The 14,471-nt window shown below is 51.6% G+C and overlaps 1 protein-coding gene across 1 annotated transcript; it reads right to left on the bottom strand.

The window, feature by feature from the left end:
• Nucleotides 1-1,205: 1,205 nt before the first annotated feature.
• LOC125945838 (uncharacterized) lies at nucleotides 1,206-3,202 on the bottom strand. Its single transcript, XM_049668147.1, has 3 exons — nucleotides 2,862-3,202; nucleotides 2,331-2,831; nucleotides 1,206-1,211 (listed from the first exon to the last, which is right to left on the bottom strand). The coding sequence occupies exons 1-3, from the start codon at nucleotides 3,195-3,197 to the stop codon at nucleotides 1,206-1,208; spliced, it is 843 nt and encodes a 280-aa protein (XP_049524104.1). The 5' UTR covers nucleotides 3,198-3,202.
• Between the last annotated feature and the right edge of the window lie 11,269 nt (nucleotides 3,203-14,471).

Here is a 14,471-nt window from a genome sequence, read left to right on the forward strand (position 1 = left end):
CGTAGTGGGTACTGTGACGGTCTTTAAATGCCTGTGTACGATATGCCCAGGTGTAGTAGAGTTAAGGGGCATCAGGGACCAAAATGTTTCGGAGCTTTCTGACATGGTGTGTGTTGTAGCCTGTGCATTTCTTCGAAACGTGTGGAGCGAGGTAATACAGCATTACTTCTGCGAAAATTTATTTTTAAGCACTGTAATGGGTTCTTATTATTTACAAGTCATCTTCTCATATCAATTTAAAAGTCAATAATCACTTTTGTTGTTTTACTTGTACTTAGAAACACTTTGAAGAGGACCAGTACGAGGGAAATCGACAGGGAAGTGGACAGTGCACTGACCAGCCAAGAGTAATGTGAAAATTGATGTGCCGTTTTGTCGTCATGCGACTGCGTATCCACCTGCGCTGGCTAAACGAGCCTGATGATTCAGACGATGTTTATGACAGCAAGACTGTGGCTGGCGTCAACTTGCCGTAAAGTGACTTGCTTTGCAGGTTACACCACGTATTACATTATCGTCGCCATCAGCATGTTTGAGTCGACTGCAGGAGAAAGGCCTGTTGAATCTCTCTACATCATGGACTATTTTCAAAGTGAAAAACATTGCTAATCTGTATTTGACTGTCTTAGTTTCATGTACGGTTTTTGTACGCGATATGTATGCAGTGTTGTTTATTTTTTCAATGTGGTTAACGTCAGTGTTCTAATGGTTGTTTAATTAAATTTTCTATACTCGCCATCGATATGCTTGGCTGATGTGATGTATGCGATGGTGGCTGATGTATTCTGGCTGTATATATTGATTAATATGACCCGTGGTTGCGTTTTCTTGTTGGTATTCTTGTTTTCTATTTATATTGTTTGTAATAATGTTGATGTACTCACTTGAAATCCCCCCCCCCCACTTAACGAATAAAAAAAATCCATATCCCGCATTGTGTGTTTCGAGCCTACCTGGCGAATTTCTTTATCTCGTTGTTCAACATAACCTTCAGGCGCCACACAGTACATATAATTTTTCATGTACACATCTCTTTCATGATTGTCTGTGCCAGACAATCATGAAAGTAAATAAGTAAATATATTCTGTGCATCGTTTGGTTTCTTGTGTGTACTAAGCAAGATTGACACTGACAAGTTGCGTTAAATGGTTCTCTACAGCACTAATTAAACCTTATTCTCACATCGCAGTTATTTTACACCAGCTTAATCCTGTCAGCACACAGTGTGGTGGGCAAAAAAATTGCGCGTAGATATTGTGAAATAATTGCAACCAACGCAAAGAGCACGCGCAACGCCAGTGAAACTAACCGCCGTGCGCGAGTACGGCGGTAAAGGAGGCGTGACGTGTAAACCAAAATACAACAGCGTAAAATAAAAACGACTTCCATACTCAGGTGGTCGCAAACCTTACATATCGAGCAACGAAGCGCTAAAAAAAGTTGTCGCAGTTTCACCTGAAAGGCGAAACATCAATTGCGATAGCAAATTTGTAGAGAGCTATACGGAGTAATGATAGTAGCTTTATCAGGTGTATAACCTTGGACATGCAGCAGCACCGGCAACACGCAGAACTGTTGTCGACGCCGTCGGCGTTTTGCCCGCGTTCGCACAAAATGCGTACGGCGTTGGTGACTGTTGCCGGAGCCTCTGATATGATGATGATGATGATAAAATTGTATTTATTGTAGGATGGCTCGAAGGCCTATTATGTGGAATAGGAAGGGGAGAGGGAAGGAGAAATTAGAGCCGTCCTAGAAGCTGCGTGTCCTTGGCGAAACTCAAGAGCAAGTCCAGAATTGCACTGTCGGAATCCGCCAAACCACTCCTCGTAGGACGACACTTGCACCGCCCTCAGGTGGTGGTCCCGCTGTTAGCGTAGCGCTGGCACTCCCAAAACAGATGGGCTGCGGATGGTCGCGTGGCCACGCCGCAGTCAGGACACCTGTGCGGCTCCTGTGGTGCTTCTTCGTCCTCAGAGGCTGTTGAGGGGCCAGGTTCCTGCGACGGAAGAGAGTCAGGAGAAGGGAAAGGAGGGTGTCTCTCCCTGCGTGGCCGGTACTGCCGCCACCGCTCCAGCACGTCCGGTGTGAGGGCGAAGCCGGAACGGAGCCTATGCAGCAGCACCTGCCCCGACCTGGGAAGACCCGCAGGAAGTGGGTTTGGGTCTGGTGGGACACTCGCACGGAGTTCCCTCTTGCGTCGGTTGGCTGCTACTCTCAGAGCTCTGTCTGGGTCATACGGTGGTCCTTTTGTCGTGCTAGTTGTGCTGGTGTTGAGGGTCTCTGAAGGATCCCGGGAGATGACGCGGTTGGAAAGGGCGCGCGCCGCCTCATGAGCTCTCTCATTTCCCTCGATGCCCTGGTGACCAGGGATATAATGAAGTGTTGCAGTGACCCCGCGGACCTCTGCACGCCTGAAGGCCTGCTTGACCAGAAGAACTTCTGATGAGGCTGTGTGGCGAGACTTGCAAGCATGCAGCGCATATTGGGAGTCTGTGTATATATTCATGTGTTTTGCATGCGTGTTGCTTGAGACCTGGTCTACTGCCCAGCCTATCGCCCGGAGTTCAAGTTCCGTTGGGTCGTCGGCATCAGCAGTTATGAACGTAGAATGAGTCGCACAAGAACCGACTACGTGGTAGGCGACTGCTCCCTCACTGGTGCGTGGGTCGAAAGCTGCATCAGTGTACACTTGTTCTTGGCTTGGTGGAGCGTCTGCCAGACTCTGCGCATGACGCACAGCAAATGCTGCCCGACGGTGCGCATGTTGTGCGCCCATATTTCGAGGCGTTGGTGTAGTGTCGACAACCGCAATGTCATCCCAAGGTGGAATTTCCTATGGCAGTTTGGGTAAAGTGGATATGTCCTTTCCCATGTAGGCCAGTAGTGCCCTGCCTTGTCTGGTGTGCTTCAGGCGCTCCTCGTGGCCTGCCTTCGATGCTTCGATGGTTGCGCGGAGGGTAGGCAACTTCGCATATCGATGCAGCTCCTCGACACGTGTGTGCTTTGGGAGCCCTGTGATGATGCGGAGAGCTGCTCTGTGGAGTACCTCTAGCTGTGTCCAGTGCCGAGCAAGCAGGTCATAACAGCGTGCTCCGTATATCGCTCGGGATGTCAGCAAAGCACTCACAAGTTTTCGGCATACGTCGGTACCAGCACCACCCATGCGGAAGCAGATCCGTTTTATGAGGTGCATAGTCTTGTGCCACGTCCTGCGAAAGTCAGCGAGCCACGCATCCGCTGTGCCTGTGTCTGTGTGGTCAATAGGTATCCCGAGAACGCGCACTGGTTTTTCCGATCGCTGCAGTGTTTCGACTCCGAGCGTGAGGGCAGCTTCATCTTGCGCTGAGCCTCGGATCACCACGTACGTTGTCTTCTCTGGAGATGGCCGCATACCTGTTTGTGGAAGGTAGTGGTCAATAACGTCAAGTGCCACCTGCAGGGTCTCTCGCTGATTGTGAATCGGTCGTGACGCAGTCCATAACGTGATGTCATCTGCGTAAATGGTGAAGCCCAGTTCGGAAATAGCCTCTAGTCGCTGAGCCAGGCCTATAATAGTCAAATTAAAGAGCAGGGGTGACAGTATGGAGCCTTGCGGGACTCCCACCATGTTTGGGTAAACCTTCCCGACGTCTCCGTCTACCCGTACGGAAAAAGTGCGATCTTGAAGGAAAGAGCGCACGAAGTTGAGTGGGCGGCCTGTGATTCCGTGCCTCTCTGCTGCTTCGATGATGGCCTCATGCGTAACAGTGTCAAAAGCTTTTCGGAGGTCCACCGCCACGAGGATGCTCGGATGACGGTTTCCTCGAACGACCGTCTTTCGACGCAGTACACCTTCCTTCACAAGCAGGAGGCTGTCATGGGTTCCAAGGTTTGGTCGAAACCCTGTCTGTGCTGGATGGAAGCGACCCTCTGTTTCTAGAAAGTGAGATATGCGCGTCAGGGCCATTCGCTCAGCCAGCTTACACGTAGTAAGTGTGAGCGATACTGGGCGCATGTTCGACAGTACATCTGGCTGTTTGTTTGGTTTCGGTGTGGGTGTGACGATCGAATGCTTCCATTCTGCTGGGATTTCACCGTTGACCCACACTGCATTAATCTCATCGAGAAGTTGCTTCTTTACGTATTCTTCAAGATTCCGCAGAGCCGCCCACGTCACGCCGTCATGGCCTGGTGCACTGCGCGCGTTTATAGAAGAAAGTGCCTGTTCGAGCTCGAAGAGCGAGAATGGGGCCTGGAGGCCCTCGTCGGTCACTGGCTGCGTTTTCCGGTAAATGTCGGCGTTCGGGGACCTCGACGGTTGGGGAAAGAACGTCTTCGCGGCATTATCTTGGAGCTGGGTGACTGACTGGCCAGTTTTGAGCAAGACGTTTGAAATAGCACTGCGTGTTTTACGCTGACCTGTCATAGCTTTGAACATGTACCACACCTTGTGGAGGCCAGTTCTTTCATTGAATGATGAGCATTGCTGGCTCCAACGTTCCCGATACAGGCGCTTGGCGTATCTTCTTGCGACGGCAGTGCGACGTCGAAGTCGCATACGGTCGCGATGTCGTCGAGCCTCTGATATAAATAGGCACTTGATGCCGCAGCTAAACGTCGCCTCCCTTCCCTCCCCTCCCCCCTCCTCCCCGCCACGGCCTTTCGCGCGTCGGAAGAAGGCGCGTTTGTTCTACATATATGATGATTGTAAAGGAGGAAAGAGACGCCTACTTCTGCAGCCCTTAAGGGAGCACGGCGCAGAACGCGCGTATTTTTCTTCGCCGTGCGTTCACTCCCCGTGAAAGCGCGCGTCCCTCGCGCCCTTTCACTCGCACATACAGCGTTCGGCGCGCAGCGACGATTTGATCTCCATTGACGTCGTACGGAACCTCACGGCAACGGCGGCGACGACGACGGCGACGGCAGAAATCTGCTTTGGAGTGTCCGTATAATTGCTATCGCAATAAAAATACTGCGTCTGTGAAACATACACACGGCATATTAAATGTGATTTAATTAGGCAACTTGGGACATGTTCCAGGCGCCATAAGTTTACTACGTCTTCGACCCTCGAAGAGTTAACGGCTATTGGTTATGAAGATGTGCAGATGCGATACTGATAAAAATACTCATCAAGGCAAAGCACTTCGAAGCGCGCCGCGGGTAACACTATTTATGAACGCAAGCGTATATTGCCGAGTCTAAGCTCGTGTGATTCAATATGGCGGTGCCAGCGAGGTTGTCTCCACCCTGAACGGCGGCGCTGGCATCGAGGCACCCTACTCACGCTCGTCTTTTCCTGCCACTGCGTGGTCTTCCGGGAAACCGAGATCGTTGTCGCTCCCACGGTAGCAATTCGTGGAAGTTGGCCTCTCGCCTTAATCCCGTTAACTCGTCGTGGCCGATGTCGGGCGCGGTCGCCGTTTGGGCGACGCTGATGAAGGCGCTGCCTCGTGGCAACATCCAGGTGCGCACTCCCGATTCGGGACGCTTGTCAGCTTTCACCGTCGGTGTCTACCACTGTCGCCGTCTGGGCGACGCTGATGAAACGGGCTGCCTTGTGGGGAACGTACAAGTTGTACGCTGACCCAGGTAGATACGTAACACTATGTACACGGGCGTTTTCGCATTTCGCCCCCATCAAAATGCGGCCGCTGTGGCCGGGATTCGATCCCGATTTCTCTAACATTGACTCAAGCAATAATAACTATTTAAGTACACGCATGCACATTTCTAACTACGTACCACTTCAAATCAACCTCGAGTTTTGACCAAGAAATGCCGTTGACAGCGCGCAGTTTTCAAACAGTTTCAGTACTTCATTTTCTAATTACGCTACCTGCGCCGTTGCTGACGATACCGGTTCCAACGATATTTTAAATACTTTAAACACTCCCGTTTTAACTACTTTACGGTACTGCGGGAATACACAAGTTTGCTGAGGCAATTTAAACGCAAATATTTCCACCAGGATCTGCTGGGCATTCTGCGTGATAACCCTCGCAAATTCTGGAACTCATTATCACTTAAACGTACTTCATGTCATGGTATCGCGTTGATCCACTCGGATGGGTCACCTGTCCCAGGGGATCAGAGTCCCGATGTCATGAACTCTTATTTTTGCTCGGTACTCACTAATGAACCTCTTACCAATATTCCTAACTTACCAGCTACTGCATTATTCAGAAATGCCGGCTGTTATTATAACTACTCAAGGTATCTCGAATTTAATTGATAACCTTAAACTTTCTAGTGCGCCAGGCCCAGATGGCATAATGGCCTTAAAGGGTACCAAATCGCAATCTAGCCGCTTCCTACAATTTATTTTTACTCAATCCATCGCCTATTCCACTACTCCCAATGACTGGAAGATCAGCCATGTCGTACCTGTGCAACCCATGTAACTATCGCCCTATATCGACGATACCTGCATACCTTGTAAACTTCTAGAGCCTATATTGTATTCCAACATTTCATCTCATCTAGGAGGAGGAGGAACAAACTTTTTTTTAAACCAGCAGTTTAGCTGGCTGGGCCTCGGCCTCCCACGTGGGGACATCGAGGTCTTGCCTCTTCGCCGCCTCGCAGGCTTGCTGGGTAGCCCAGAGTTGGTCGTCGATGTGGAGCTGCGCAGGGCGGCGTGCCATCTAGACGAGAGGGTCACGGTATTATTTCTCGGATATTGGTCTTTACATTCCCATAGAGTGTGGGGAAGCAATGCTGTCTGAGTCTTAGAGATCTTGCAAATGTTACTTGGGTAGGTGTCTGGGTAAATCCTGTGGTAACGGGTTAGTGAGGGGTACGTGTTTGTCTGTAACAGGCGAAGGGTGGTTGCATGTGCTCTGTTTAGCTCGTGATGAGGGATGGGGAAGGTTCTTCTGTTGAGATAGAATGATTTCGTAAGGTCGTTGTAGCTGGTGAGGCGACCGCGTTCCGCGGGTGCACCTGCGCTGTCTTCGGCACGGTTGACAAGGCCTCGTGCTACGGAGTGTGCGACCTCCTTGAGGTTGATGAGGTGCCGATGTACGTCGCCGGCGTGCGCTGGGAACCAGACGAGAGTGAATGAATGAATGAATTATGGGGTTTTACGTGCCAAAACCAGTTCTGATTATGAGGCACGCCGTAGTGGGGGACTCCGGAAATTTGGACCACCTGGGGTTCTTTAACGTGCACCTAAATCTAAGTACACGGGTGTTTTCGCATTTCGCCCCCATCCAAATGCGGCCGCCGTGGCCGGGCCAGACGAGAGTGATTTGTTTTTTAAGTGAGTGAGGGGCTTGGTGTAGGATGCGTAGCGCTTGTTTTGAAATAAGACCTTTGATGTAATTGCTGATTGCCGTACGGGAATCGCTCACGATGGTGTGGCAGTCCGGATCGAGGGTGGCCAGGGCGATGGCCACTTCGTCAGCCGTCTCGGCGTTTTGGGTTACGATGCTGGCGGCATATTTGAGCGAGCAGCCTACTGTGGTAGCCGCGGCGAAGCGATGCCCATCTTGATATTCAGCTGCGTCTACGAAGGTGACGCCCGTGGTGTCGCCATAGGCTTTAATGAGGGAGGCAGCCCTTGCCTTCCGACGTCCGGGTGCATGTTTTGGGGAATAGAGTCGGCATGTAGCCAAGTCTGTATGTCGCGGGGAATTGGGTATTTGTCTCCATGTTGACGGTGGTAGGTGATGCCGAGTTTAGTTAGAATGTGCCGGCCCGTTTCTGTGAGGGTGAGTGTCACGGAGCGGCATATTTTCTCGAGTTTTAGAGTGGTTCTGACGCCAATTAACGGCCGCCAAAAACGTGATGTCCTCATTGTGCGGCGTATAAATTTAAGATGGCGACACGCCGAATTACGGGCGTCAAAAACGTCGTGTCCTCATAGGGTGGCATCTTGTTTCGAGACGCGACTCGCCGATTACGGACCCCGAGGTTTGCGTGGGCGTCCGTGTGGTGCAGGGCCAGGACTCGACCTTAGAGAGAGGGGAATCTACCGGCCCTCGTCCATGGTGAAAGGGTCGAGGCCAAGACCTTTGGGAGGAGTCATGAATTATTTAGGTAAACTCTGCATACCGACAGTTCCCTTACACAGGGAACTAGGGAGAGGCTATTTAAGCGCAGGTTTTGGGCCCTGCTATTTAGTCTATAAGCTGAACCTATGCGCTGCTGAGAAGCCATCGGGGGGCTAGTGCCGTCCAGTATCGCCTGGGCCGCCTGGCCACGTCGGAACTCCGAGGAACTAGTTGACGTACGAGACGACAAACCAACGTCTGCAACGAAACTCACGGTAGTTCGCCTCAAGTTAGCTCAACCTGCTTGAGGGAAGTCGTCAGATCTAGACTCCCGGGAAACCCAGCCCAGCAATCGCATCCACCTCGACAAGATCGGCCGCCAGCATTCTTCGGGAAAGCTCTGCGCGCCGACTTCACGGTTTATGGACTTGCTGCTGCTGCTGCCCGGCCATGCGTATGACACCATTTGTTTTCTTTTGAACTTTGATTTCTTTTGAACTTTGCTTTAGTGAAATGCTGTTAAGTGTATTCTTGTGTATTTGATCCTCCCACTGTTTGATTTTTATATCTACTGTTAATTGCTCGTATTTATTTGTCTTCATCATTGTGTTATATTACGTTCATGTGTGTTAGTTTGTCTTGTGTTTTTCAATTATTTTATTTGATTAATTTGTGTATATTTGTCAGCCGATAAATATCTTGTGGTTTTTTTTTTTTTTTTTTTTTTTTTTTTTTTTTTTTTTTTTTACACCCGACTCTGACTCTCTCACTGTGTTCGCTCGAGCACGGAACGACCAACCGGCTTGTCTACCCCGTCGATCGACTTCGCGCCGACGACGAATCGGTGACAGCTGTGACAGTGAGACGCTCCAGACGAATCCGACGCTGTGCTTTGAATAATTCGTCTAGGGTGTTATGGAGTCCTAAATGGAGTAGAAGTTCAGTGCTGGTGTTGTTTGGCAGTCCTAAGGCTAGCTTGTATAGATGCCGCGTATAATGATGTCCAGTTTAGTCTTCTGCTTTGTACCAATTATGGAAGGCGGCGACGTACGTGATGTGACAGATGACGAACGAGTGAACAAGGCGGATGAGGTTCCTTCGTGCCCTGTCGCCGGTTGGCCACCCGTTTCAGCAGCCGCGACGTATTGGCCGTCTGTCGGAGGATCTTGGATATAGTCGCTGAATTTGCGCCGTTGGCTTCGATGGTCATGCCGAGAACCCGGATAGTGGAGACCACGGGTATGGTTCCACCATCCCTGATGTGGAGTTGGATTTCCTCGTAGCGGCGTTTATGCGTAGATCGTAGTGATGTGCGTCCACGGAGCGTGTGGCGGTACATGGGGAGCTCTGACTTGTCGGGGGAACATCGGAGTCCCGTGCCTTCGAGATAATTTTCGACGGCATCGATGGCGTCTTGCAGAGCAGTTTCAATTTGTCCGTCACTGCCCATTGTGATCCAGATGGTAATGTCGTCGGCATAGATAGTGTGTTCTATGCCGTCGAGCTTCTGTACTTCCTATGCTAATCCAAGCATGACCAAATTGAACAGCATTGGGGAAATGACAGAGCCTTGTGGTGTTCCCGCGCATCCGAGAATGAATTTCTGCGATTGAATATATCTCCAACCGAGAGGAACGCCCTTCGGTTGGATAGAAAGTCCCGTACGTAGTTGTAGGTGCGCTCGCCGAGGTTGAGCAGGGAGATGCGTTCGAGGATAGTAGAGTGCGCGACATTATCGAAGGCGCGCTCGAGATCGAAGTCCAAGATCGCCTTCGTGTGGCGGGATTTGTCGTCGAGGATTTGATGATTGAGTTGGAGCATGGCGTCCTGAGCTGAGAGATGCGCTTACAGCCGATGATTGAGTAGGGGTATGCGGACGTATCTCCGAGGTGAGAGTTTACGCGGGTAAGGAGTGCATGCTCCATAACCTTACCGACACACGAGGTTACCGAGATTTGGTGGAGATTGGCAAGGCTAGATGGCTTGCCAGGTTTTGGAATAAGATTTACTTTGGCCGTTTTCCATGATGGGGGAATCTACCCTTGGCGCCAGCAGTCGTTAATGTACTCGGTGAGCTGTTCTACCGAGGGGTCGTCTACGTTTCTCAGAGTTTCGTTGGTGACGCCGTCCGTACCTGGACTGAACGGCTGTTCAATTTGCGCAGAGCAGCGTGTACCTTGGCCACGCTGAGGTCCTCATCGAGGGCTGAGTTCGAGGACCCCGCGTACGGGCCGTGAGGCTTTGCGGGCCTGGAGGGGATGTACTTTTGGCATAAGGTATTTGTGACGTGCACGTCCTGGCCGTGCGCCTTGGTTTCTGTGAATAGGAGTTTGGCAAGACGATCCTGCTGGTGTTTTAACGGGTGCTGGTATTGTCAAGAAGATGTTTTAGGATTTTCCACGAGCGAAAGGTGGAGTTACCCGTCTAGAGAATTGCAAAGCTCCGCCCATTGCTGTTGATCATTAAGGACTCGGCAGTGTTCTTTGATATTCTCGTTAAGTAGTGCAACCTTTTTCCTGAGTCGTTGACCCTTCCACCGGGAGAGGATGGACGTTTTGGCTTCAATGGTCAAGCCGACTATCCATGCGTTCAGTCGGGGCGTCGGTTTTGATAGTGTCACGTAGTAGTGACGATGAAGCAAACAGTCGTAAAACTGGGAATGACGAAACTGATTCTTTATTGGGCGAACCTGTGCCCACAAAAGCAAGTTACACTTGAAGCACAACGATAGCGGCGAACACAGTCGGCGATCGTCGAAATCTGATCAGCGGCGAAACGCGTAGGCTTTTATACCTGAGTCATCGAAGGTTCCAGATTAATCCCTGATGCCCGCGTGTCTTCCAGAAAGTTCTAGACAATTCGCGTCGCTCATACAATCAGATTACATGGGCGTCGGTGACCACAGACGACGGATAGAAGCATTGATAACGTCCGAGAAGCTTCCAATGCAGGCGCGTCCTGCGCCGAGCGATAACGTTTAACATTTGTCAGCCAATGTTGAAAGCGGCCACCGGTGAAAGATAAACATGTGTACGTGTCAATACCCTCCCCTTAAAAAGCATCGTCCCGATGCTACAAACAAACACGAAAGCGAAAAAAAAACCATGCGTAATAAACAAAATAACAAAAAACAATAACAAAGTAACAAAGTACCTAAGTTTGTCAGCGGGCGTAGAAAGGCTTAAGACGCACCACGTGGATGACTTCAGGTCGTGCCCGGCGCCGCTGTGATTGCGAAATGCCGTCTGGCACGACCTCATAGTCCAGTGCGCCAATACGTCGGGTGATCTTATATGGTCCGAAATAGCGACGTAACAGCTTCTCGCTAAGTCCTCGTCGGCGTATCGGAGTCCAGACCCAAACACGGTCACCGGGCTGGTACTCGACGTAGCGTCGTCGAAGGTTGTAGTGTCGGCTGTCGGTCCTCTGCTGGTTCTTGATGCGCAGTCGGGCGAGCTGTCGACCTTCTTCGGCACGCTGCAAATAGGTGGCAACGTCGAGATTTTCTTCGTCGGTGACGTCCGGTAGCATGGCGTCAAGCGTCGTTGCCGGGTTCCTTCCGTAGACCAGGTTGAACGGCGCCATGTGCGTCGTTTCTTGCACGGCCGTGTTGTATGCGAAGGTCACGTACGGAAGGATGGCATCCCACGTCTTGTGTTCGACGTCGACGTACATTGCCAGCATGTCGGCGATGGTCTTATTTAGGCGCTCGGTGAGGCCATTCGTCTGCGGGTGGTAGGCGGTGGTCCGGCGATGGCTTGTGTGGCTGTATCGCAGGATGGCTTGAGTTAGTTCTGCCGTAAAGGCAGTACCTCTGTCGGTGATGAGGACTTCTGGGGCACCGTGACGCAGGAGGATGTTCTCAACGAAGAATCGGGCTACCTCGGCAGCACTGCCTTTGGGCAAGGCTTTTGTTTCGGCGTAGCGGGTGAGGTAGTCCGTAGCTACGACGATCCATTTATTCCCGGACGTCGACGTCGGAAAAGGCCCCAGTAAGTCCATCCCAATCTGCTGGAACGGTCGGCGAGGTGGCTCGATCGGCTGTAGAAGTCCGGCTGGCCTTGTCGGCGGTGTTTTGCGTCGCTGACAGTCTCGGCATGTCCTTACGTAATGGGCGACGTCGGCAGAGAGGCGAGGCCAGTAGTATTTTTCTTGTATCCTCGCGAGCGTGCGGGAAAAACCGAGGTGTCCAGCCGTTGGGTCGTCATGGAGAGCTTGCAGAACCTCTGGACGCAATGCTGAGGGTACCACGAGGAGGTAGTTGGCTCGGAGAGGCGAGAAGTTCTTCTTTAGGAGAATGTCGTTTTGCAAGAAAAACGACGCCAATCCTCGCCTGAACACCTTCGGCACAGTGACGGTCTTGCCTTCCAGGTAATCTACAAGGTTCCTTAGTTCCGGGTCGGCTCGCTGTTGTTCGGCGAATTCGTCGGTACTGATGGGTCCCAAGAAAGTGTCGTCATCCTGGTCATCCTGTGGCGGCGGTTCGACGGGGGCGCGAGACAAGCAGTCGGCGTCAGAGTGCTTTCGCCCGGACTTGTAAACGACGGTGATGTCGAATGCTTGAAGTCTCAGACTCCATCGTGCGAGGCGACCTGAAGGATCCTTCAAGTTAGCTAGCCAACACAAGGCGTGGTGGTCGCTCACAACTTTGAAGGGCCTGCCATAGAGGTAGGGGCGAAACTTTGATGTAGCCCAGATGATGGCGAGGCACTCCTTTTCTGTTGTGGAATAATTTGATTCCGCCTTCGATAGCGACCGGCTAGCGTAACTTACAACCCTTTCTAGTCCGTCAGTCCTCTGCACAAGCACGGCGCCGAGTCCTACGCTGCTTGCGTCGGTGTGGACTTCGGTATCGGCGTTTTCGTCGAAATGCGCAAGGATGGGCGGCGATTGTAGGCGTCGCTTCAGTTCTTCAAATGCTTCGATTTGCGGCGTCTCCCACTTGAACTCGACGTCGGCCTTCGTGAGGTACGTCAGTGGCTCGGCGATCCGTGAAAAATCCTTGACGAAGCGCCTGTAATAGGCGCACAGGCCAAGAAATCTACGCACTGCCTTCTTGTCGGCGGGCGGAGGAAAGTCAGTGATGGCCGCCGTTTTCTGTGGGTCAGGGCACACTCCAGACTTGTTGATGACATGGCCCAAAAACAAGAGCTCCTCGTATGCGAAGCGGCACTTTTCTGGCTTCAACGTGAGTCCGGAGGTCTTGATAGCTTGAAGAACTGTTTCAAGGCGCCGCAGGTGTTCTTCGAAGCTTGAGGCAAACACAACGACGTCGTCCAAATACACGAGGCAAGTCTGCCACTTCAAGCCTGCCAGTACTGTATCCATGACGCGTTGGAAAGTCGCAGGTGCCGAGCAAAGACCAAACGGCATGACCTTGAACTCGAACAGTCCGTCTGGTGTTATAAAGGCAGTCTTCTCCCGGTCCCTCTCGTCGACTTCGATTTGCCAGTAGCCGGTTTTGAGGTCCATCGACGAAAAATACTTGGCGTTGTAGAGTCGATCCAAGGCGTCGTCAATCCGTGGGAGGGGGTATACGTCCTTCTTCGTGATCTTGTTGAGGCGACGATAATCGACGCAGAAACGTAGGGTTCCATCCTTCTTCTTCACTAACACCACGGGGGACGCCCACGGACTCTTGGACGGCTGGATGATGTCGTCGCGTAGCATTTCGTCGACTTGTTGCCTTATGGCCTCGCGTTCGCGCGCCGAAACTCGGTACGGGCTCTGACGGAGTGGGCGGACATTTTCGTCGGTTATGATGCGGTGCTTGGCGACAGGGGTTTGTCGAACTTTTGACGACGACGAGAAGCAGTCCTTGTATTGCAGGAGCAGAGCTTTTAGTTGTTCTTTCCTATGCCTGGGAAGGTTCTCATTGACGTCGAAAGTTGGTTCAGGTACTATAGTCGTCGTTGCAGGTGCACTGGAATCCGTGAAGGCGAAAGCACTGCTGGCTTGTACTATTTCGTCGATGTAGGCGACCGTGGTGCCTTTGTTAATGTGCTTGTATTCGGGGCTGAAGTTCGTGAGCATCACCCTTGCTTTCCCTGCACGTAGCTCAGCTATGCCTCTAGCGACGCAAATTTCACGGTCGAGCAGTAAGTGATGATCGCCCTCGATGACGCCCTCCATGTCTGCAGGCACTTCGGTACCGACGGAAATCATTACGCTGGAGCGAGGCGGAACGGTGACTTGTTCTTCTAGCACATTCAAGGCATGGTAACTGATGTCTGTATCCGGTGGTATCGCGTTGTGCGTTGAAAGCGTTACCGACTTGGACCTTAAGTCGATGACTGCACCGTGTTGGTTTAGAAAGTCCATGCCTAGGATGACATCCCTGGAGCAGTGCTGCAGGATTACGAAGCTCGCCGGGTAAGTGCGGTTGTTCACAGTGACTCGTGCTGTGCAGATTCCAGCCGGCGTTATTAGGTGGCCTCCCGCTGTACGGATATCGGGTCCTTGCCAGGCAGTCTTCACTTTCTTCAACTTGG

The sequence above is a fragment of the Dermacentor silvarum genome, chromosome 5, assembly GCF_013339745.2.
Source record: "Dermacentor silvarum isolate Dsil-2018 chromosome 5, BIME_Dsil_1.4, whole genome shotgun sequence".
NCBI classification, from domain to species: Eukaryota; Metazoa; Arthropoda; class Arachnida; order Ixodida; family Ixodidae; genus Dermacentor; species Dermacentor silvarum.

Coding starts and splice junctions, on each gene's coding strand:
- LOC125945838 (XM_049668147.1), bottom strand. CDS start 3,197: ATGCACCTCATAAAACGGATCTGCTTCCGCATGGGTGGTGCTGGTACC. Junction 2,832..2,861: donor CCTACATGGGAAAGGACATA/TCCACTTTACCC, acceptor CCATAGGAAATT/CCACCTTGGGATGACATTGC.